The sequence below is a fragment of the Hydra vulgaris genome, chromosome 13 (assembly GCF_038396675.1).
Source record: "Hydra vulgaris chromosome 13, alternate assembly HydraT2T_AEP".
In the NCBI taxonomy this organism is placed as follows: domain Eukaryota; kingdom Metazoa; phylum Cnidaria; class Hydrozoa; order Anthoathecata; family Hydridae; genus Hydra; species Hydra vulgaris.
The window spans coordinates 24,151,063-24,177,500 of NC_088932.1; the positions used below are offsets into that span (position 1 = coordinate 24,151,063).

General features: G+C 26.6%; 1 protein-coding gene across 2 annotated transcripts in view; it reads left to right on the forward strand.

Moving 5' to 3' along the window:
• LOC101234753 (uncharacterized) overlaps nucleotides 1–26,438 on the forward strand; it is a 48,926-nt gene that overhangs the window by 8,076 nt on the left and 14,412 nt on the right. For both annotated transcript variants that reach the window (XM_065814971.1, XM_065814972.1), the window contains exons 3-13: nucleotides 5,635–7,751; nucleotides 16,021–16,224; nucleotides 16,416–16,490; nucleotides 17,424–17,496; nucleotides 20,174–20,319; nucleotides 20,403–20,471; nucleotides 20,548–20,720; nucleotides 20,843–20,961; nucleotides 21,040–21,429; nucleotides 21,814–21,993; nucleotides 22,150–22,336. In XM_065814971.1, the coding sequence (XP_065671043.1) occupies nucleotides 5,661–7,751; nucleotides 16,021–16,224; nucleotides 16,416–16,490; nucleotides 17,424–17,496; nucleotides 20,174–20,319; nucleotides 20,403–20,471; nucleotides 20,548–20,720; nucleotides 20,843–20,961; nucleotides 21,040–21,429; nucleotides 21,814–21,993; nucleotides 22,150–22,336 (3,707 nt within the window). In that variant the 5' untranslated portion in view covers nucleotides 5,635–5,660. The remainder of the gene's footprint in view (nucleotides 1–5,634; nucleotides 7,752–16,020; nucleotides 16,225–16,415; nucleotides 16,491–17,423; nucleotides 17,497–20,173; nucleotides 20,320–20,402; nucleotides 20,472–20,547; nucleotides 20,721–20,842; nucleotides 20,962–21,039; nucleotides 21,430–21,813; nucleotides 21,994–22,149; nucleotides 22,337–26,438) is intronic.

The following is a 26,438-nucleotide window of genomic DNA, read 5'->3' on the forward strand; positions in this document are numbered from 1 at the left end:
TCATTGTAATTATAGTTTATACCACATATCGCGAGTTTAAAGCTATTTTATTCTATTTTCACATTTTTGAGTTTTGAGAAAAAACGATTTAAAAAAATAAAATCTTTAGGAGACATATAAAAAGATTTTTATTACGTTTTCTCCGCATTTTTTTTAATTATAACTTTGTTTTCAATAAAACCGAAAAACATTATTTTGAGATACATAACACAATCAATAACTCGAATTTTTCAATAAGTTAGAAAATAATTTTAACCTCACGATACATATAATGTTTTTTTAGGGTATTGAATTCTAATGCTAATATCAGCATTAGAGTTCAATACAATTAAAAAATCTTGAAGGTAAAATATTTTTTATTAATGTTTTAGCCGACAAAATTATAAAGTAACGAGGCCTTTTGATATACTGGAAAAATAATGTTCCAACCAGTTATATCTGCAAACTTTAAAACTACGGCGCTAATTAAATATTTTAATTGAGGTTTATTTTATTGAAATGTACAATTACAATACTTCTTGTATAGTAAATGAATTATTTCAACTTGTAAAACAGAATTGATTCACATGAAGTTTAATACAAAGCGTAAAAAAAGATGAACGAGAATTAAAGCAAAATACAGAAAATCAAAAACTTTCAAAATAAAACGAAAAAACTGCCAAAACTGTACTCAAATACCTAGATAATGTTCGGAAATACTTTGTGGTTTTTTCTGTATAACCGCTAGTTATTTCAGCACACCATGAAGTAATGGAGTAACCATAGTAACCATATAGCTAGAAATAACTAGAAATAAAATAAAATAAAGATTTGAAAAAATTAATCTTCTGTTAATTTTTAATGTTATATTAAGTACATTCTACTGTTAAATGATGAGAACACTTTTTAATTTTCTATTAAGTTTGATGCTTTTAATGTAACTTTGGGTTTTTTCTAAAATGGTTAATATTTTCTAATAATGGTTAATTCAGTACCAATCTATTCTAATCATAATCTTGAATTAGGCGAATATTTTTTACGGTGCATTTATTTTATTATTTATATTTGTAGAATTGTTATTATTACTATTGTCATTATTTTTGTTATTATCATCATCAATATTATATATAATAGTATTATTTTTATGATTGTTGTCATTAGTTTTGCTTCAATACTATTATTACGAGAATGCTATGATTTTCCAAATAGGTGCTTACTTAAGATTGACATTCGTATTATTTGTAAATACCCATGGAATGTAATGACAACTTTTTCAAAAGATATTGTACTGAGTTTTGTACTTATACAAATTAAAAAAAAACATGAAGTAGCTTTTTAAATTTTTCCAGCAACCAGAATATCCATCAATCTTTTCATTAACTTTATTTTGTTGAAAAAATTTTTTTCTTCTGAGACAAACCAGAAAAATTCAAGCTACTGCTAAAAATTAAAAATTTTTATGGTGGACCACGCCTGCATATTACTGGCTTAGTATTAGCAATACTGAGCAACTTCTTTATTATTTTACCACACGCGTAATCAAGCAGATTACAATGTAAGAACAAATAGTTGTTTATATAAATACAAAATGTGATTCATACTTTCACTGAAGCGTTTCTAAAATATTTATGTTACTTAGTTATGGGCGCCCACAGGATTTTTTGATGTTTTAGATATGACACTTTCACGCATTGTTCAAACTCTAAACTTAAGTATGTTTATACATATGCAATAAATCGAGATGGTGGAAGCCTGGAAATAAAAAAAACCTAAAACGTTTGCTTGCCCCGGCCAAGACGTGAAATGAAAATCCAACAATGAATTTGAATTTAGTTTAATTAAAAATTTTACTTCATTACTACCCTCATGTTTAGGGAGTAGGGGTGGGTGGGATAAGCATTTAAAGATTATTTATTTCCAAGCCAGTTTAAAGTTTGCACAATGCAAACTTTAAACTGGCTTGGAAATAAATTAGAAGGTCAATTTGGACTTGCCAAAGTGTTTAAGAAACTTGGAATACAGATCAATGTCTGTTTTGATACTATTTTTAATAAACTTAATAGACGCAGCAATTAATGAAGTGTAAAGTAACACAAAAGCAAAAAGAAAAAGATTTAAGGCTGTAAAGAAGAGTTGATTGAATGTTAAGTTACAAAAGGAAGGAGGAGGAAGTTATTTAAAGGATGATTTCAGTTTTAAAAATAATCTTTTTTTTTCTTATTTTTGGTTTTCTTGTATATTGTTTATTCAAGAGAATTGCAGCACAAAAACATCTTTTTTCAACTTTTTGAGCTTTAAGTTTGTTTTAGATAAACTTTTTTTGTTTAAAAGTGTATTTGTTAAACTAAGAACAAAATCATAGCAGATTTTTTGAACATAAATTTCTATTGAGGCATATTATTTAATAGAAAAAAAGATTTAATTAAAAAAAAACTTATATACTAGTTACTAGGTAACATGTACAAGAATATCAAAACTGAAAAATGAGCTTTTGTTTAAGAGTAATTCTATGCACACTCACTTTTAGTAAATATATATACTCTCTTTTAAGTAAATTAAAACTTAACGAATAAAAGTACCTTTTTTTGATTGGATAGGAAATACCTATTGGGAAACACATTATTAGGAAAAATGTTTTTGCTTTACAAACAACATCTTTTAGCACATCTTTTCTTTTAACATCTCTGAATGCAGTTTTGCAACCGGTACATATTGTTAACCGGTACATATTGTTAACCGGTACATATTGTTAACCGGTACATATTGTTAAGGAATAAATAACTATCGTGTGAGAATTATTTTAAATGTAAGCTTAATTCTATCAATTTAGAAAAATATTCCTAAAAGTAAAACAAATTCATTAAAAATTTATAAATACTTACAAATATAAATAGTTCTAAAAAAACAAATTTTAAAACATTTTAAATAAACTGTCTAGTCATATATAACTTAAATTTTGAAGGTAAATTAAATATACGTGTCTAGACTGTGGATTTGAAAAGGAAAGACTGATAATTAGTAAAATTCTTGAATTAAGTTTTACTTATCCTGTGTGGTCCTAAAGCTCTACAATTTTTTTTATAAAAATAATAATAATAAAAAAAAATTAACTGACTATTTATAACCATTTTTTTTAATAGCTTGAACTTACGTGATATGGCAAGCCGGCCAATAACTCTTTTAATTTCTGAAACCGGAATATTCAAGACATTAAACGACATTAAATTAACGTTTGTCAAAAATACGTGTAAACATGGGTTGATGCATTTCTAATAAGTCTAATCTAATGCACTCTTTCACAGATAAAAAAAACTTTCATTTTTAGGGTCATGGTCAGGGCTAGGTTTTAGGGGTAATGTTTAAATTAGAACAACTTGACCCTTACTCTGGCTCTATCCACACCAGCTGTGACCCTAAACCTGACCCTAACCATTACTCTCATGACTCTAAATCTAGTCCTGCAATTACTTTTTTTTGTGTGGAAAATGTATTATTTCATACGTATTTGTGACAATCCAAAATAAGCAAACAAATAATTTTATATTACGACGCGTAACTGAAGTATTATTTTTAGTAGTCTATGCATTAACTTATTAATGAACATTAAGATTAAAATTGAATAAAAATTAACTTTAAAATAAAATATACAACAACATTAAATTTAATATAAACTAACATTTACATGAAATAAATGTCTTAATCTAGTAGTTCTATAAAGTATTTTTTATTATTTACAATTAATAAAAAAATTTAACGAGTATTTTATCCACATATGACCAAAATTAATTTATTTAATAATAATAATAACAATAAAGTAAATTCAATTCATTCGTTCCAGAAATATAATATTGAGCACTTTTGTTGCAGGTTTAGTGCATTTTATAATAACCAACTTTTGTTCCGTTTCCAGACCGAATAAAGTCTCAATAGAATTCAAAACATTTAGAATAATTGAAGTGTTATTTCATTACTTAATACAACTAAAAATAATCCAATAGAAATAGATAAAATCAAATTAACACGTTTAGTTCCTTTTTGAAAAAATTTTATAAAGAAGGTCACTCTCGTATATATATATATATATATATATATATATATATATATATATATATATATATATATATAAATATATATATATATATATATATATATATATATATATATATATATATATATATATATATATATATATATATATATATATATATATATACACTTATATATATCATGTAGTTTGCAATTTGTTAAAAATACCAATACGATAGGAACTTGAAGATAATGGTGTTTGAGTTATTTATTAAACGCTTTACCGGACCTGTTGTACGGATGGTTTATTAATTTTGATATTTACATCCGATTATAATGATATGGTGACACAATCAAAGACTAAACATTTTGACATTCAGAGACATGATCAGACTTTTCTATGTGAGAGGGTTTGTCAAAAAGTTTACCAACTCTAAAGGGGTACACAAACAACATTTACTCAAAAATAAAGTTTTGGTTTACTAAAGCAACAAAGTTTGAAGAAAAAAAAAGGAAAATGCATAAATTAGTTCTTTATTTTTAAGGACAGTTTTTCTTTATTAGTTGTTTATTATTAACACTACTTTCAAACACACACAAAAAATGACTTATACAAAATTTTCACATGAATTATGAAGTCACATTGAACCGTTCGTTTTTAATATTTTAGCTCGTGCAAGTCAAGTTTCATGATTGATAAAGCATAACTTGTTTATTGACAGTCGTAAACCATAGCAACATAATTTTCTTATAAGTTGTCAAACACGCATCCACATTCTCTTTACACTTATGCAAGAATTTTTTTATGGAGTCTCGTCATGAAATTATTGACTGCCACGCTGCTTTCTTTTTAATTTGAGATATTTTATTCTAGAATGAATCACACATAGTTAAAATTTTTCAATTTAACAAGTTTTGCTCGATTTAAAAAAAAGCTACACAACCTTGCTCGAGTTAAATATTTAACATTCCGCATTATTCGCCAAAGATTAAAGAATAGAAATAGTTTTATGTGGCATTTTCAAAAAATGACAAATATTTTAATTCTTTTGTCGATTGCTTAAAAATTAAAATACATTTCTTATGTGAATGTGATATGTAAAAGCACTCAAATAAATGATATGTAAAATAAAAAAATAAATATCTAATTAACAATAATAGTACATAACATCGAATATAGGTATAAGGTATACTAAAGGCATTTAACACCAAATATTGGCGTTTCGAAGGTTATTTATGTTAAATTGTGTAAATGTTTTTTTTAATTTGTATTCTATAAGGTATACTCAAATCATTTTTTATTTTATATAAAAGTATAAAATAAAAGTATCAACTATATTACGTAAATGGTACATATTATAAAAACTGTTCAAAGATTGAATAGTTTTTATAATATGTACCAAAAAATGTATGTAAAAAATGTATATGTACTAAAAACTGTTCAAAGATTGAACAGTTTTTATAATATGTACCAAACAGAACTTTGTATCCAAGCAACACTCTACGTTTCGTTTACGTAAAAACAACGTTAGAAGGGTCAAAGTTACTCCAACGTTGGCTTAACGTGTTGTGCTACTTGAGTAGATTTATGTTGAGTAGATTTATGCTTAATATATACTTTTTATTTAGATAAAAACACTTCTAAAGTTGATACAATGCTGTTTTTAATTTATCTTCTAAACATAATAATTCTCTCGCATGCCACTAAAAATGTTTTAAAAAAACACGTCTTACTTGATCCTTATGCAGTTTGTAATGATGGAAGTAAAGCAATATACTATATTCAGCACAATCCTTTACACACAAAATGGGTACTATTTCTTGAAGGAGGCGGGGGATGTAGCACCATTGTGGAATGTCAAACAAGATTTGAAACTAAACCTTACTTTATGAGTTCAAATTTGTACCCAGAGATAATAGAAGGAAGAAATTTATTTAATGATGCTTATTTTGACGATCACAACAAAGTATTATTAATCTATTGTAGTAGCGATTTTTGGCTCGGAAGCCAAAAACCGTTGTTTTTTGATGAAATATCTGAACATGCTACGCGATTTCCAAAATACGAAAGTGTTAATACGACACAAAATTTAAACATTGAAGCAACTGATAATATAATAAACAACGTAGTTTTTAATAACACAGAAACATTAGATAAATTTATTTTAACACCAGAGAACAACATTCATGACAACTCATACGGTAATGACAGTTTTTCTAACAACACTGGTTTTAGTGAAACAACTACACCCTCCGAGAAAAATTTATCAACTAAATTTGCTACAACATTACCTGTGGTTAATTTTTCGGTCAGTACAAATCATTTTCACAACATTTCTGTTGATCAAAGCCAATTTCACAACATTTCTGTCACTAAAAGCGAGTCCGATGAAGTTTCTGTCGGTAAAAAACATTTTGATAACATGTCAAATTATACTCAATTTAAACATGAAAAACAATTTGTTTTTAATGGAATAAATATTTTTAAATCTGTGGTCACCGATTTAATGAATTATGGTTTACATTTATCGTCGGTAATTCTATTAGCAGGCTCAAGTGCTGGAGGTGTCGGAGCTATAAATCACGCAAACTATTTAAAAAACAAAACAAATGGAACTGTGTCTGTCTTGGTGGATTCCTCTTGGCTTTTAAATAACAACAATGATTTAAAAAACTTGGTTTTTTCTCCTATTATGGAGACGAATGGATGTCGTGATACAAGTATGGGATTTCCCTGCTGTCTGTCAATTTCGTGCATAATTTCTAAAGAACTTGTATATTCCAATATCCAAATAATGGCTTTAATTAGTTCGTTTGATATTTTATCGGTATATACTTCCGGAAAATACAACGCTAGTATTGACTTTTCTGATGTCATATCTGAATTTCAACAGCATAGTGGTCAGCTAAAAAATTCCTTAAATTCGGTGAACGCCCACAAAAGTGTGAGCTACTTGGTAACATCTTGCATGCAGCATGTCTATCTTGCTACTTCAGATCTTTGGACTAATGTATATAAATCTTTAACTGAAGAAAATTTCCAGGGGATTAGTTTAAAACATGTTGTGGATTCAAAACACTTTCAACAAACGCAAATCCACGGACAAAGCTTACACAAACTATTTCTAACATGGTATACTGAGATAACAAATGAAAACGTATCCACAAGAAACCGCAGTGTTCCTTTACGAATAATAGATTCCTGCAAACAAGTGCAATGCGATTCTTCCTGTCCTGAAATCTTATTTCCTATAAGATATCATGAAAAAACACCTGAGTGGCAACGTAATTTTCTTACTACTGTAATTGTAACTATCATTATTTTATCTTATTGTTTCAAACTATCATGGATTTATAACAACTGGAAACTAAAGCAAACACAATCCGCCCATTTAGTTGAAAATAAAAGCAAGTCAAAAGAAGAAAACGAAAATGCTACTTGCTTACCACCGTGCCCTCAATATTCATGTATAGGAATATCTTGTTCTAAACTTATATATAACATTAGTTCTAATAGTACTCCTCAAATAGAATCTAACCGTCGAAATCATAATGGTATTAAAATTCAAAAGACTTTAACAAAATTGCGCCGAAAGAGTTCTCCTGGCCAATGGCGTAAAATTATTAAAGGAGTCTCTGCTTACTTTAACCCAGGGCAACTTGCTGCAATTATGGGTCCAAGTGGATCTGGAAAAACAACATTATTAGATGTTCTCACATCAAGAAAAAACTATAAGGAGACAGAGGTAAGTCAGATTTTGTAAAATAATTTTTCAACGAAAATAATACACATAAGTTGTTACCAGGCTCTGACGTTATAAGTCATAAGTTTTAAGATACTTTTGTAAATGTTATCAAACTTATTTAAATTTTTGCTTTATAAAATATTTTTTTTCTAGATATTATAGTGCGAAGGAAAGTATTTTTTACATATGTACATATAATTAAAACAATTTACTGAATATTATTTTATCGTAAATCATTTTGTTTAACAAACGTGGGCTAAATATTATACTTAAAAAAGTAAAAATTAAAATCTTTACAAAAGTTGAAATAAAAGGTGTTTTAAAAATACTCCTAGTTGTACCTTTGACCAGTGTAGAGTATTTTACTACTCACGGGTTATAGATACTTTACAACGTAATTCTAGATCTTGATGCTTATAAAGTGCATGCTAAATTGTCATAAATATGGCGCTATACATCATATTTTTTTCGTTAAAACAAAAATTCACATCCCAGTTGAAAGTACAACGTTTTTGTTGTACCACTGACCACTTTGCATCTTTCTTTTAAAGGTTAATTATAGAAAACCATCGAACCTAAAAAAATTTAAAAGTACAATTTTTATGATAGATACATAAAAAAAACACAGACTATGAATAATAAATTAAATTCCTATTTTAGTCAAAAAGCGCCAAAAGTAATTACCTGGCGTTATGCGTCCAAGCGATTGGAAAGCGATATTTAAGTTAACCTTTTTTGATTTTTTAAATCAAACGAATTAAAGAGTTTTAGTCTTTAACGTGATTAAGGCCAATAAGAGATGTATTTTTATTTTAACATTTGTGAGCCGCTTTAATGTTGGTTTTAATAAATAATGGGATTTAAGGTCCCATATTTAACAATGTTGACCAAAAAGCAGTGTCGAGTTAAAGAAAACGGAGGCGCAAGGCACTGACACTTTTAGAAGTCTCATTTTTTATAAACTTTTTTTTTGTAAATTTTTTTTTCATATTAAAATGTATGACGTACTTTATTTGTTTTGTACTAAGAAAAAGTTCTTAAAAATGAAAATAAAAAGTGTACAAAAAAATTTCAATTATGTTTAAAATTAAAAATAAAATAGTTTCACTATTGATTAATTTACAATAAAATTTTTCTAAAACTTAATCAAATTAAGAAATAGGATTTTAAAATTTGGAAACATCCATTATTTTATTTTTTTAGTGGTGGTGGGGAAGAGGGGGGGGGGGTATATAGGCTAATCTTCGGGGGTCCTAGGTAATAATTTATTCTGGCCTATTCCAGCACTGCCCATTCTAGCCTAATCCAAAAAAGTAAAATATTTTTTGTTTAAATTTTGATTTAAATAAATTTTCAGAGATAAAATCTAGTAATTACACATAACATGCTTATCCACCATAAGACGTTTATGCAAGAAATCTTTATGTTAAAATCGAATGCATTTGTCACAAAAATTAAACTAGTTGAAGTATATTGATTAAATAGGTTAAGAGTGCTTAGTAGCACTAATTTTTACTCAATAGTATAATTAACTCTTGGGTTAGACTCACTTGTAAATAGGTTAGACTCACTTACAAACTATTGATCTATAACACTGGTTGTACTGCATCATTGACTTGTATTTATTTTTAAACAAGCAGAGACAATATATTTTGTCCTTTAAAAGATATTATTTTTGTCTAAAACTGTAATTGCTGCGCTGAGGCATCTTGTTAATATGTATTAACTTCAAACTTTCTATGAAGAGTTTACTTAGTTACCGGTTGTTTTAGGTAATATTAAGTTCAATTAAGACTATTTATTGTAAAAAAAAAAAAAAAATAGTTCGTTTAATTAAGTTCGTTTAATGAAGTTCGTTTAATGAAGTTCGTTTAATGAAGTTCGTTTAATGAAGTTCGTTTAATGAAGTTCGTTTAATGAAGTTCGTTTAATGAAGTTCGTTTAATGAAGTTCGTTTAATGAAGTTCGTTTAATGAAGTTCGTTTAATGAAGTTCGTTTAATGAAGTTCGTTTAATGAAGTTCGTTTAATTAAGTTCGTTTAATTAAGTTCGTTTAAACAGACATGAAAAATAGCATGTATAGTATAAACAAATTATAATATAAAAAGTTATGATAAATTTGAGTCATCTTTCCAAAAAAAATGAAATTTAGATTTAATAAAAATTGCACTTGAAACAATACACTTGAATTGATAAATCAAAATTTTTTTTTTTAAACTGTATACGAATGTACCCTAAGCGTGGGGTGCCTTCGTACGATTTCAATTTTTTGGGAAATTTATCATAGTTCTACCATGTTATTTTGTATATCAACACTAAATAGAAAGTATTTTCATTGGCATAAAAAGTAGCGTAAACAGTTTAAATAAATTATGAAACTTTTTAATGTTGAGGTTCTATATATAGACAATCACCAAAAAAAATTTAAAGACCTATACTCTATCTTATAACATGATTGCAGCCTTTTGAGAGTGATGATATTTTTAAAAGTAGAACAAAAAAACACCACTTACCACATACAAAATTTATACCTCAAATTTTATACAAACTATACTATAAAAAAGTGCATTCAAAGAGTAAGATAATCAGTTAAAAGAAAAAGTATGTATACATGAAACTAATTAGCTTATCTCTGATTTATATAACTCATAATACTGTCATGGTCATTACTAGCAAGAATATAGTCATGAGCACTTATACTTTTAATCAATGGAACACTTATTTGACATATTATCTTGTCAAACCCAACACTGACTTGATCGTGCATCGTTTGTCCATTTTAAATTTAATTTGTTTCTTTGCATAAACTTCACATTAACGTCTTGGTTTTAATTACAAATATCAACCACAAGCCCTATGTACCATTCTTCATCGTAAAAGCATGCAATATATGTACGGTTTGAAAATTTAAAGGATTTTTTAAAATCAAATTAACAACATTTAACACATAAGTATCATAGACAGTATCACTAGATATTCTTCGAAAAAACAATTTCTCTCCATCTGGTACAAAACAGCTTCTTGTTCCCAGAACCGTGGGCCTCCCTTCATATCCTTTCTGAAGGTTAAAAGTTGTTTCATGTTTATTGATATCATCACTTGAAAGATAAAATATGTTAACACCTTTGATGTTTTTTTGAGCCCATGTAAACAGATCTTGCGGTGTGAGAATCTGATTTGTAATTGCTGCTCGTAGACTAGCTTTTGCTGCTTCTCTTTTTATAGTACCTCCTATTCTATCACATGGACTTTTGCCATGTAACGTAGTAAAGAAGTGATGCTCAGCATTTATTTGGTGATCTACAATGTGATAAATTAAGTTTATTAGGTATTTGTAGTTTTTATACTGTGACGCAGCACTATCACTAAAGTATTTAACTTTATTTACTGTGGGTAATTTGATTTTGACCATAGGGAGCAACTTTGTGAGAAAACAATGGACTGCTGATTGGTCATGACAAAGATGGTCAGAAATTAAACAATAGCATTCACATTTAAGGTGATCTTTTTCATCTTTTTAATGAACAGCAAATGGTTGTAAGGTAGCTTAATCGGCTTGCCAGTAAAACCCTTGTATAGCATCTTGTACAAGAAAACTATAGTTTTCAGCAAAATCCATCAGAATAATGCAGGTATATTGGTCTAATGTTTGTTTTGCCTCTGATAAGTAAGAAGACTGTGCTTCTTTGATAAAGTGGTGGTGACAAAGGTCATACAAAGTTTCACTTAAAGTTTCAATAAATTCACTAATGCTTGTTTGGACTGTAATAAGTGCAGTTGACACCCATTGTTTATATGTGATCTGATTATCAAAATCATTCTTTTCAAACACATTTTCTAAGTAAGCCTTCAAATTTATTTTACCAGGGCAGTTGAAACATAGATGAAACATGCAGTTTTGACTATCTATATTACAAACACATACTTTATTAAATCTTTGTAATATGTTAAATGGCTGTTAGGAAAAGCAGAGCACATCAACTTAGCATTTTGATGGTAAGAACATACACAAACTGAATGGCTTTCACTACTATCAACAGTAAGGCACCACTTTGGCCTTAATTCACAGAACTTGCTGAATCCAACTTTGCGTTCAGGGTATAACTTCTTAAATTCCAGATGAAGTTCTTTTAAACGAACTAATATTAAGCTTTTTTGTTTATGAACTTTAACATTATTTATATGCACAGAAACAAAGTCTTTTTTTCCTGAACATTGTCTAGTGTATTCGTCAGATTCATATATTTCAATGACTCTCTGCTTAACAATATCCTCCTAAGGATGTCTTTTTTTAGCAGGTTTAGCAAGTATTCCCTTTTCATTTTTCAGCTTTCTGGCTTTCTTAACAAGATGGTCTGAAACTGAAAATGTATTGCAAGTTTTTTTAATTGACCAACTATCAGGAGTTAATCTTAGTATCTGAACTTTTTCTTCATTCAAACTGATTTTTACTTTTTCCTATATTGCATCTAAAAGTTTGTCTAAATCATCACAGTTAATGCACTTTTGCTTTTTCTCAGATATTATTTCTTTTGAGTCTATATCCAATGCTGATGCTACTAGGTTTGTCATACTTGTTTCCAGTTTTTTAACTTTTTGCTTTCCATATTCTAATTTGTCACGTTTACTTACATTTTTTAGAGGAGATATTTCCAGTAAAGAAGCACTCTTATTTAAAACTGTCTTATTTAAGTCTGAAGAACTAAACTCCTCATCATCAACATTTTTGTCTTCATCTTCTTGACTAAATTTTCCTGTAATTTGTTCAAGTTTGAATTCATTCAAACAGTTAGTGCAAAGTTTTTGACCAGGTTTGATCTTAAGTTGACTTGTTAAAATATCGACTTTACACAATCCCTTAATAATTTTTTTCTTGTGGACTTTAAATGGATCACAGCAGTATTTTTTAAGCGCTTCATATCTAGAAATATAGGCTTTTTCATGGTGAAAACATATCTCCTCATTTAGTTTAAAAGTGTGTCCAATTCTTTGAATTAAAACTTCAACATCTGTGTTCACAATATCTTTTAGTTTTATTCTTCCAATCATTCTACAACAATACGTTTTGTCGCAATCTTCATTTAAAACTTTCCCACATAACATTTCTCTGTCATTTTTTACTATTTTTTTTATTTTTGTTACTAATCTAAAAAGTTTAAAAAAGACATAAACATATTAAATCTCAAAGAAACTAACAAATATCAGACGCTGATTATGACACTGATTATATCATTATTATTAGTACAAGTTAAGACATGTCATTAAAAAGAAAACTGAATATATTCATTCACAGATAAATAAAAAATGTACTACTGTCATCCCTATGACTAATTATTAGACTATGACCGAAGGCTAGCTCATAGTCTAATAACATTCTCCTTTTGAAAATATCATCACTTTCAAAAGGCTACAATCATGTCATAAGATAGAGTATAGGTCTTTAAATTTTTTTTGGTGATTGTCTATATATAGAACCTCAACATTAAAAAGTTTTATAATTTATTTCAACTGTTTACGCTACTTTCTATGCCAGCAAAGTCAATGTAATTTATCATAATTTTTAAAAAAAGTGATTTTTCAATAGACTGCTGCATGTGCTAAATTAATTTTTAATGCATAATTTTGATTATTCTAACAAGTGGTGACCCTAAGTACACAAAGGTAACAAAAAAATCCACTTTCTGTAAGTAAGTATTTAAGTAAGTATTTCTGTAAGTAAGTATTTACGAACTGTAACACGTTAAAGTTCGAAAAAATATTTATAATGTTGCAATATTTAGCAACTTTAAGGTACAATAACTCAAAAACTGTAAAAAAAACAGTCAAAATCAACAATAATGGATTATTTGGCTGAAAAACTATTACCCTACAAAATTTCAGGTGATCACCATCTTTATTTAAAAAGTTATGGTTTGTCAAAAATCGAAAAAAACTGCTGTAAGCTCCTGATACACAAATTTTTCGGATTTTGGTTCAATCATAACTTTTGAAGAAAAATTTAAAGGAAATCTGAGGTGGTACCCTGGGAGCCTTTAGGTGATTTGATATGGAATAACCCAGCTTCTTCTTCCAGATCTATTAGATATCATCCAATGATTGTCAATTTTGTTTATCCCTTGCATCAAAGTCCTCTTCAGCTTATAATGATTTACGGTATGATAGTAATAGCAATTCTGGCTTTCTAATCTTACCTAGCTTAAGAACACTTAGAGATTATAAAAACTATATTTATCCTCAGCGTGGTTTTAATCTTAGAGTTATTGAGGAGTTGCATAAAAAAACTGAACATTTCAGTTCTCCTGAACGCTTTGTTATAATTCTTATGGATGAAATGAAAGTAGAGGTAGATCTAGTTTGGGATAAACATACTAGTGAACTTATTGGTTATGTTGATCTTGGGGATATTTCAGTGAATTATTCTACATTACAAAATGTAACTGAGCTTGCTTTAGTATTTTTAGTGAAAAGTGTCAAAAAATACAAAGTTGCAAGGAAGGATTCCAAGAAAAAATCACTTCGATTATTATAATATGAAGTAGGTTAGGTTCTTTAGACTCAGATATAAAAAACATATAATATCTTTGTGGTTAAGGATAGGAGAAGTTTGTAGAATACTAATTTTCAAAATAGCAATATGCATCATGATCTGCAAAATAGGATAATGATGGGAAAAGCATAAGGATATAATAAATTTTCTCTCTTTATAAATATACATATATATATATATATATATATATATATATATATATATATATATATATATATATATATATATATATATATATGTATATATATATATATATATAGAGAGAGAGATATCTGTGTGTGTTGTGTGTGTGGGTGTGTTAGTATATATATATATATATATATATATATATATATATATATATATATATATATATATATATATATATATATATATATATATATATATATATACAGTGGCGGCGTTAGGGTAGGGCCTGGTTGGACGATGGCCCAGGGCGCCGAATATAAAGGGGCGAAACTAATTGGTTATTTTACCCTTTGCCTTTTTTTTGAATGGAGTTAAATTGAGCTAGGGGCGCCGTAGAAATCTCGCCCAGGGCGCTGGTAGTGCTAAAACCGGCACTGTATATATATATATATATATTTACATACATGCATTATTACATACATACATACATACATACATACAACATATGTATGTAAATATGTATGCATGTATGTATGTTTGTATGATACATACATACATACATACATACATTTTTTTAATAATCGTAGTAGTTATCTTATTGTTTTGTTACATTTTGTATTTTGAATCTTTTTGGAATTTATTTTGCAACATGCAATTGTATTTAATATATAATTGGTTATATATTAAATACAATAACACTTTAGGTACATCTATGTAAGGGCTTCGTGATAAGATTATTACTTTCTTTTTGAAACACCTGCTCGTGCGATTTTAAAATAAAATTTTATTGTAAATATCATTATACAGCAATAACACATACATATCTCATAAATAAAATATAAGAATGGTTGCAGTCTATATATAATGTAACCTTTGCATCAGCATTTGCTGTTTCCTTTTTTTTATCTGTTAATGTTTTCCTTTAGGATTATTAGATTTTGTTATTTAAATTGAGTAAACACTCAATTTAAATAACAAAATCTAATAATTCTAAAGGAGAATAAAGTATTTTACGTAAAGATTGTTTATTGTATTAATTTTTTTTTATTATTATTTTTGTGTATAGGCAATTTATATTTGATATTTTCACTTCAAACAAGTAAATGTTAGTAATTTGACAGTAAGAAATTCAATAATCCAAAAAAATGTTTATAAGTCTTTATATAAAGTGGCCTTCACATGAGAATCTATAAGGATGACAGATGGAAAGTTTCTTAATATCTTATTAATTATACATGTTAGTAATACTGTAGTAACAATTTGGTTGTTATACATGTTAGTAATGCTGTAGTAACAATTTGGTTGTTATACATGTTAGTAATACTGTAGTAACAATTTGGTTGTTATACATGTTAGTAATGCTGTAGTAACAATTTGGTTGTTATTATTACTTTAGTAAGCATTACTTTTTTAAAACAAATAATGTATAGTTTGATTACCAACTGAGTGCATCTTTATTTATGCGAGAGTCATTTATTTATGGAATGTTAATTGATGGTATTTAAATGATGGGACTTTTAAGTCTTTGCCTTTTTGATTGCTAAAATTTTTGATAAAGTCATTACTTAAAACTTATTTTAATTTATTTTTCAGAAACATATTTTTATCAATGGATTGCCAGCAGAAGAAACTCGAGAATGGTTTGTTAAGAACTCTGGTTATGTTCTCCAGCTTGCTACTCCATATCATGAAGAGCTGACTGTGAGACAAAATTTAACTTACAGTGCCATGTTAAGACTGCCATCTAAAATGAAGCTAAAAGAAAAAATGTCTCGTGTTGAACAAGTTCTTGGTCAGGTAAAATATTAAAGATTTTATAAAACTTGACATAAATTAATATATTTCATCAGAAACTTTGTTCTATGTTAAAAAAAATTTAGGGTTTCCAGGTTCGGCACTGCATACTCCTATGTAGAAGCCAGACATCTGGCAACCCTAAAATATTTTTAAATTTCTTATTTTCTATAAAGTTGTTTTTATATTAACAGACAGGTTTGTACAGCGTAGCTGATGTTGTTGTTGGTGGTAGCAACTGTAAAAGCAATGGCCTAAGTGGAGGGCAGGTAAGTTAACTTTATTTAATCATAAAATTAATGCTGAGAAAAAATCTTTTAAAAAGTTCCACAATAGGCAACTCTTTAGGTGTTTCCAAGGTGATTTGGCAAGTTATGTTTATTTCATAAGAAAAACATCAGAAAAAAAGTTTTAACTTATACTAAAAATTTAATAACTTTATAATACACTAAAAATTTAATAATTTTAAAATATTCCATAATTTTAAAATTATTTAGTTTTGTTTTGTTGTCATTATTAAATAGATATATAACTTTTTTTTGAAAAATTAAAAAACTTAAATTGTATGAGCTAGAAAAACAGGAAGATAGGAAAGAATTCTAAAACATAGATGTTCAAAGAAAAAAATTAGATAAACATAAGTTTTTTAAGCATATGAATAATGCATATGAATCCAAATACGACAACAATATTCCTTACAAGGACAAATCCTGGGTCTAGATTTATTTGATTAAGTACAAATTTTTTAAATCTAATTTAAGATTGTGCTTCTGTTTGAAATCTTTTCATAAAAAATTTAGTAAGTGTTGGAAGCAGTAAAGAAAATTGCCAACAAAGATCTAAAGGATAACATCATGCAAACTAATCTTATAAACATTTTATCTTATTCTCTTTCAGCCTCAGAATAATTTACCAGAAACCAAGCTCAATATAAAACTTTTTCAAACTGAGTTGTAATCTCTTTGGAATAAGTTAAATCACATTTGTATATAATAAAAATTTTAAATTATCATTGACAATTTGAGTTTGTAAAAAATGTAAAAATGTACAAAAATTTTTATGTTGTTAAAATTTAGTTGCTCAAAAATGCACTTGAAAAATAATTTTTTTTTTGTCTATTTCTAAATAAGTTAATTTGCTCTATGATATGAGCAAAATTATTTATATTACAATATTCAAAAAAAATCAATTTTTAAGTTTAGAAGCGACGTTTGTGTGTTGGATTACAACTGGTTGATTTGCCTAGTGTAATTTTTCTAGACGAACCTACCTCAGGTATTATTTCATATATACATTTTTTATAAATGTAGTTTTTTAAAAAATGATTTAAGTTAATGTACTTTTGGAACTAATTTGTTAATAACTTTAAATATATATATATATATATATATATATATATATATATATATATATATATATATATATATATATATATATATATATATATATATATATATATATATATATATATATATATATATATATATATTAATATATATTACTATTACCTATTATATTTTATTTTACTAATACCTATTTTATATATATATATATATATATATAAAATAGGTATTAGTAATATAAAAAAGCATTGTTAAAATTTTCAAAAATTTAGTTTTTGAATTGCTTGTTTATTTATTTGTGGAAGAACTTTTCGGTGCTGTTCTAAAAGAAATCTTTTCTGCTCTTTATCTTTGGTAATAGATTTTGCATAGTCTTGAAATAGTTTGACAGCACATATTGGTTACAGATTTCACTGATTTAACATGCTCAAAAATGTGTTGAAAAATTGTGTTGTATTAGCCAATACCCCAAAGTTTCTTTCTGAAACTTTGGGATATTGGTCTAATAAACCACCATCTTTGTTTGAGCATTCAAATAAGTTTAGAATGTTGCTTGATTTTGGTCCTACTAAATCAAATAAATGAATACTTGGTTTCAAAAAAGAAAATTGTGGAAAGCCTATATCATTTTCCCAGTTTTTTCTTATATATTTAGGAATTATTTTAGCAATTTTATGAATTTTATTTTATTTTTATTGCAATCAGACACAAATAGTAAAAGAGGAAATGTTTCTTCTACTAAATACCAAAGATGTCAATTAAATATTTTAAGAGCAGCAACAGCAACACTATTATCACTTTTTTTTTTATAGTAAAGCATTTCTTTGCAGGATTCCAAGTCATTAAGTGATTCATCACTTGTGTTTGTACATGTAAGCCATAATTTCACATAAAATACATAGATGAGTTTTTTCCAGGAATTCCTGGAATTCTGGAAATTCACTTGAAACTCCTTTAATTTCCAGAAGTTTCTGGATGTTTTTTGTTGTTAGTTTAAAAAAAAATTATAAAAATTTTAAATACGACAATGTTTGTATTTAAACAAATATGTTTTCTATAATTGAATTTTTGATGAGATCAATTTTTATAACAATTTTATTTTTCTTCTTTTTAATTCATTTAAAATATCTATTTAGAAGTTCTTTTTGTAAAAAGTTAAATAATCTAAATTCCGTTTTAAAAGTTTACAAAAATTTAAAAAATTTAAAAAAATGGAATTCTATTGAAAAAACAGAAAAGTTGAAGAAAGTTTTTATAGTATAAATTCAACGCTGAAAAAAAGATCGCCTCACATGAATGGTGTAAAACAGTTAAAGAATCTATTATTGATCATAAAAAAAGTGAAGAAAAAGAAAAGCTGATGAATGTTTTGCAGCAGAAAGTTATAAGAATAAAAAGTAATAATTTCTGAACCATTGTCTGACATTTTATATTTAAAAAGTGAATAAATTATTATGGTTTGCAGATTGTTTACGGTAAAACTGAGATATTATATTTGGTTTTAGAGATCATTTTAGCTGTAGCTGTTTCTCTGTTGGATAGATTCAACATATCAGCCATTAAAGAAACTTTAGGGTATCAGATGCACAATATCATTCTAACAATGTTTTTTTTTCTGTTTTGTTTGAATTTTAGCCATTTTTCAAAATATATTCTCTTTTCTGCAAACTAAAGATGCAACTTCTTTTTCACTAGTTAGTTTCAAATCAAACTTTGTAATATATAGATAATGATGTAAAACTTTTCCATTAGTTGGTAATTGACCAGATAACTTTGCTTCAAGGGTAGGTAATAATTTCCCAACAATTTTATCTTAATTTTTTCTCAATTTAATATTGCTCATATCAGATTGAATTTTTTTTATATATACTATTATATCTATAGATGTAAAAAAATAACTACAAATTACATAAATATAAAATTATATAAAAGAAAACAACTACATTCATAGTAAAAATTTTCCTTATCTCAAACTTTGCATATAATTTTTATAATTTAACAATTCTTTATAATAATAGAATAAATAAGTTCATTCTCAAGTTAAATGTTTACTTATGTTTACTAATATCATTTAATACATAGTGTCAAATTATAATGGCATCAAAGTTGATAGAAAACATGTTTAATTAAAACATTACAATTTCATATTTAAAATATTGTTGAATAGTTTTTTTTGAAAAGGGTAAAACTTTTAAAATGAGGGCAGGTGAGGGTCAAACTTTATAATTTTTTAAAAACCTTTTCATTTTTGCTTTTAATAGACAAAATAACACACAAAACTGCTTGAAAAATATATTTTTTTTCTTCTGGGACACCCTAATATATTATTATATATATATAACCCTTGCTATCCGGAATGTAAAATATGGGTGTTATAACCCCAGCTATCCGGAATGTAAAATATAGGTGTTGGTAAGTCTAGTCCACACCAACCCTGAAATGGTTGGTGTGGACTAGACTTACCAACACCCATATTTTACATTCCGGATAGCTAGTAATAATAATAATAATAATAATAAGTGAAGCTAATAACCTAATACTATATCTAACTTGCTCACATGCAGTTTTATGTTTAAGTTTATTTTTCAAATTTGATTGGTAACATTTAGGATTGGACTCGGCATCATCATTAGAGCTTTTAGAAATGTTACATAGTTTAACACTCTCAGGTCGACTTGTTGTAGTGACAATTCATCAACCAAGAATTGAAATTTTTCACATGTTTGATACTATTCTTTTTTTGTGTGATGGCCAGGTAAGCTTAAGTGCTTCTATAGTTACACTAATGTCTGAAAATTTTTTAAAAGATTATTTATTTATACAAACATTTATTTAAAGGCAGCTTATTTTGGTTCTCCATTAATGGCGCCAACCATGATTGCAGAAGCTTTACAGGGTTCTGGAAAAGTAATAAAATTTTGTTTTAGTTCAAAGTAAGCTATTTAAATATTTTTATTTAATATAAAGAAATCCATTTTCTTAGATATCAGATTCTTCTAATCCTGCAGATACAATTATGGACGTCTTAAATAACACAGAATTGCAATCTATCATTGTTGATTACTATAACCATAGTGGTGAGATAGAGGCCATCAATCGAGCTATCGCTCGTGCTAAAAGACACCCACAAAAAACACTCAGTATGAAGTTTCAAAAGTGAGAAATAAATAAAAAAAAGTTATCAAAATAAAAAAAACCAAAACAGGAATAATAAAATACTTTGTCTTTGATATTTATTTTTTAACTTTTATTTGGATTTAAATTAATTTTTATCATAGACAAACATCTAGCATATCCGATCGCCTGATTGCTCTAGATGGAAGGAGTTCTTCATCACAGACTTTAGCTCAAAAACTCTACTTTCCTGTTATATTTATGCTGTTTTCTTTGGCTTTAGGTAAAATTGTAACTTTTATAAAAACTTCAGTTTCATTTTGGTTATTTAGTTTTAAACAATTATTTAATTTTTTTCAAGGTACTTGTTATTTTAAAACAAAGAAAGGAATACTTTTGATGTCATGTTATATGGTTTTTTTGTGTGCTAGTCAACTTTTTATGTCTTCGGTAATCCATGCTCATTTAAACAAGGCATTTGCTTTGTTTTCTCTTGAAAAAGCTGATGGTATTGGCTTTTCTCATGAACTGGTACTTCACGCTTTCATTCGTATATTTTCTCAGTCATCAGTTTCTTTGATTTGTGCATGTGTTATAATTCATCTCTGTGCATTGAAAGTATATGACCTTGAAAAGTTTATTCTTACTTCAATTATTCACTTGCAATTGAATCAAGTGTGGATTGCACTTATTATATGTATTGCTTGTATGACTCCAAGCTACTCTCATTTGTTAACCCCCATAGCCTCAGGTAAGTAGTTTTTACTATATATTGTATATAATTATAATTTATTTAGTTGGTGATTATTTTAAATGTTTTTCATATATATATATATATATATATATATATATATATATATATATATATATATATATATATATATATATATATATATATATATATATATATATATATATATATATATATATATATATATATATATATATATATATATATATATATATTATCTGCCCATGAGATTTTGCATTCATTAATTCATTTTGAACTGGTTATTTATATACTATGAATAGTTTATTCCGTTTGTGATTAATTTTTTCACTGATCTTGTACTTTACAGTTTTATCAATCTTGGAATGGTTCTCTTGATATTGTTTATATGTTTTCATTTATTAGCTGTTGCTGGTTTTGCAGGAGGTTTTCTAGTTCCAGAACCACAAATGCCTATCTATTACTACTGGTTATTTTACATCAATCCAACACATTGGGCTTATGGTAGTACAATGTTTGTTATAATGAATGATCTTACATTTGAATGCAGACATAAAACAATTTTAGAATGCCAGGATAGCACAGGTATTTTTGCCTTGATTATTGATTAGTGTTTTATTATAAATATTTTCATAATTAAATTTACTTAAGTACCAGTTATTATATTAAAAAGTTAACTTTTCTTTACTCTTAGGAGCTGTGGTTACCATTTTTCTTTAACTAGATTTTGTTTACTTTTAGGAGCTATGGTTCTTAAAGGATTTGGTTTTCATGAAATCAAACCTTATCGCTCAATGTTAGTGTTATTAACAATGTTAATATCACTTCTCATTATGTCTGCCCTTGTGCTAGAAATTGCTCATGCTAAAAAGAAATGGAAGCTTGTACTTGCGAATAATATGAAATCTTTAAAATTGAATTGTGTTAGGTAAGAATTTTATAACAGTTCACCTTACCTTCACATTTTATAACACTTACCTTCTAGTAAGTGAGCAGGGTTAAAATTTGACCAGGACTGGGTTTAATAAAGTATAGCCGGGGCTAAGTTTGTGACCAGAGCTGCATAAATGTTGATACATTCTAAAAAGATATTATTTTTATTTGAAATTCCTGTTTGATATATATATATATATATATATATATATATATATATATATATATATATATATATATATATATATATATATATATATATATATATATATATATATATATGTATATATAATGGAAAAAAGTATGCCAAGCAAAAAATAAAACAAAGCATTTATTGAATTTTTGGAATTTGAATAAGATTTATTTCTTTAAAATAAATATATATCATATAAATGATAATAAAGCACTAGAGGCCTTTCACTATATTCATCAGTAGTGCTATGTTTAATGCTTTTGTCAAGATTTTTATAACTGTAGAAAGTTAGGTAATAGAAATATTTAATTGCTATTTTGTAACTATAAGTTGCCATTGTAACATTTTTTAAAAGGAAGTCTCAATTAAATGTGTCATGTTTTTATTTATGTAAATGATTTTCATATGACAACAAATATTTTGAATTTTTTAATTCAAGGAAAACAAAGAGTTGGAAAAAAGGTTCTATAGTTTTATTATGCAATCTTTGGCATTTAAATACATGATTGTCAAATTGGTCTGTAGATTTTCCTGTTCTGCAACTGGAAATATGGCCATTAGTACAGTTTCTTAAATTGTTTGTTTTTCCAGTGTAAGTATATAGTCATAAACCATTACACAATAAACACTTTAAAACATTTTTGCTATTACAAGTAATACGACTTTTAATATTCCAAATAGTTCCATTGGGCATCTCAAACTTATCAACTTCTTGTAAATATAATTGGCAAATTTTACAAATATCTTTACATTTGAATAAACCCGTTTTTTTGATAGATGAAATAGAATGAAATTTTGAAGAAGTTAGTTGTCTAAGTAAATTTGGTGGTTGTTTGTAGGCTATTACTGGATGATTATTTGAAAAAACCTCCTTTACTTTTGCATTAGTAGATATACAAAGTAAATGGTTACTTTCTGTTAAAATAGGCTGGCAGTTTAAATTGCTATAAAATATAGTAACCAAACGAAAAACATCTTTGGATTTTTTTAAAGGTGCTGGTCCTTGTAATTTGGCATTATGAAATGCTTTTTCTATAATATTATCTGGGTAAAGACATTCTTTTAACCATAATTTTAGTTCCGTTAAATGTAGTTTTTCTGTAGCATAATCGGAGATAAAAACAATTATTCTTTTAGCAAGATTATATGGGGTATTCTTTTTTATGTGGAAAGGGTGAAAAATATTTTAATTTAAATAGTTGTGGGTATTTGTTTCTTTGTAAAATATATTTGTTTTGATATGTTTGTTATTTTTAAGAATAACCGATACATCTAAAAAATTAATGACATTGTAGATATTTCTGTTTTTATTGTATTGTATACCTAAATCAACCGTAAAACTAATTGAATTATGTAATTCTTCTAGAGAACTTTTAAACTTGGCAATGTCTAGATTTTTTGGCCATATGTTGAAAACATCATCAACATATCTAAAATAAAACTGTTCAATATTTTTACTTCTTCTTTTGAGAAGTATTTAGGTAAGATTTTTGGAAAAAGCATAGTTTCTTCTAAAAATCCAATTGTAATGCCAATTCTAAGGGGAAATCGGGGATATATATATATATATATATATATATATATATATATATATATATATATATATATATATATATATATATATATATATATATAATCAAGGGGAAAATTAACTCAAATTTACCACATCACAAAAATCTTTCCAGAAAAAACAACAAATTTACTGCAACAAAAATAACAAACCCTTTTCTCCTCAAGCTGCTACCTCTCTAATGGTACTTGAAGCTGCTACCTCTCTAATGGTACTTAAATCATCTGCATCCTCATTGCTCAACACACCCAAATAACTGTAATCTTCACTGGCGAGCCTGGTCCAAACACTCATTATTCTTAATCAATGTCTAAGATCATGACTTTGTTTCTTGTCTTGTTAAAGTCACACCACACATCCAGTTGATTATCATCATCTTTCTTTGCAAATACAATGACATAAATAGGGGAGATTAGTCAAAATTGGAACAGTGTCTAAAAGATTCAAATTTTTTTGGAAATTAAATGTTTCATGGCCAGGGTTGAGGTCAAATGCAAATTTGTATTTGTGTTTTGTAATAGTAGGCTAAATTGTCATACTTTTATTTGATTAAAAAATTTGTCACTCCATAAACCAGATTGACCAGTATTTTTTTGGGAAAAACTGATTAGTTTTTTTTTTTTAAATTTCTTTTTAACACTAAAATAGTTCAAAATTTGTTTGTAAGTGATATTTGTCAAAAGATTTGTTTTAATTCCTCTATTTAGTATACTATTTTATTAGTATTGTCTTGAAAAATGTTTGTATTTTTCTTAACCTAAAATGCAAATATTTGTATTTGAAAAATACTGATTACATATATTTCTACTTGAATTTGTATTTGGAAATCTAAAATCAATGTATTTTATATATTTGTATTAGGTCAAATGTATTTGACCAGAATTCTTTTCATGGCTATACTTTGCAAAACATAAAACATCTTTTTTCTACATTTTGAGAGATTTTGAAAGTTGATTGCACAAGGTAGACTATACTTCTGACCGTTTATATATACAAGGTAAACAATATAATATTCTAACCTAATAATATATCTTCAAACCTTAAAACATTTTAATAAAAATTACTGAGTTTTAATTAATAAAATTAAAGAACATCTGAACAAAGAACAAATTGAAGTTTTTGTACAACTTATTATATGTAAAATTTCATTTGTCCGATTTTAATCCTGTTATAAGTTTTGAATGAATTGTTTAAATTATTAATGTAAAGATTAAAATAATTTAAAATCAATTTCTGACGGGTTTACTAAGTATTTAAAAAAAGAAGTGAGCTGTTCCATACAAGGAATCAAAGTATTCCAATTTAGGAAAACTATTACCTTTATTGGTACAAAATGGTGGCTTGATAAAATCAAATTTATTTTCCAATAACTGTGCAATCAAATAAAGCAAACTTAGCCTGAAATTATAGAATTGTTTTCTTGATTAAATCATAAATGTTTTTATAGTTAAAAAATATTTATTATTAACTATCAACTTACCTATCAATCCCTGCTAAATCTTATAATTTTGCCAGGGCCTGGTTCGGAAAAAATTCCATATTTAGCCAGGGCCCTGGTAACTTACTACTCATTTCTAAAAAGATAAACTTGAAAACATTTTCCAAAAAGTGAACTTTTTTATTTACAAAAATTTCAACATTAATAACACAGGTCAAAAGATGCATCATATTTTTTGTGTTCTAGTCATGACAACAAACATTCTACTATATACAATCAATCAACATTGTTTTTGCTCATCCATTTTGAAAGTATTTTATTTTTTATAACATAATACTTTAAAAAAACAATGAGTAAATAAAAAAAAAAAAAAAAATACATAGAAAACAAGTATTAAAAATTGGATTAATCTCTTAGTTATTAAATTGTGTAATGTGCTATTTATATCTATATTTATATCTGTATTTGTATCTATATTTATGTGATGTATTATATCTCTTGATTTAAAAAATTTTAAATATTATCTTGCTAAGTATAAAGAGTTTAATGTTAGAAAATTTAAAGAAGTCTCTCAGAAAGAAAAAAGGAATATTTCTATAAATATTTAATAAATAGTTTTTATAATTATAACCTGTTGCAATTAGCTTAGTATACATTTTGTAATCATGTAAAAGTAAAACAAGTAGATCTTTTTGAATTTGAATTTTTAATGGTTTGGATTTTAATTTTCAATAGATTTTTTAAAATTATAGCTGTTCTTCCCAATACACCTTTTCTTACAGAATCAAAAGATTTGAAATATATCCTGGTTCTATATCTTTAAAGTATGATAAAAATTAAAGGTATACACTTCTTAAACCTTAAATAAATGATAAAAATTAATTTGATAAAAAGGT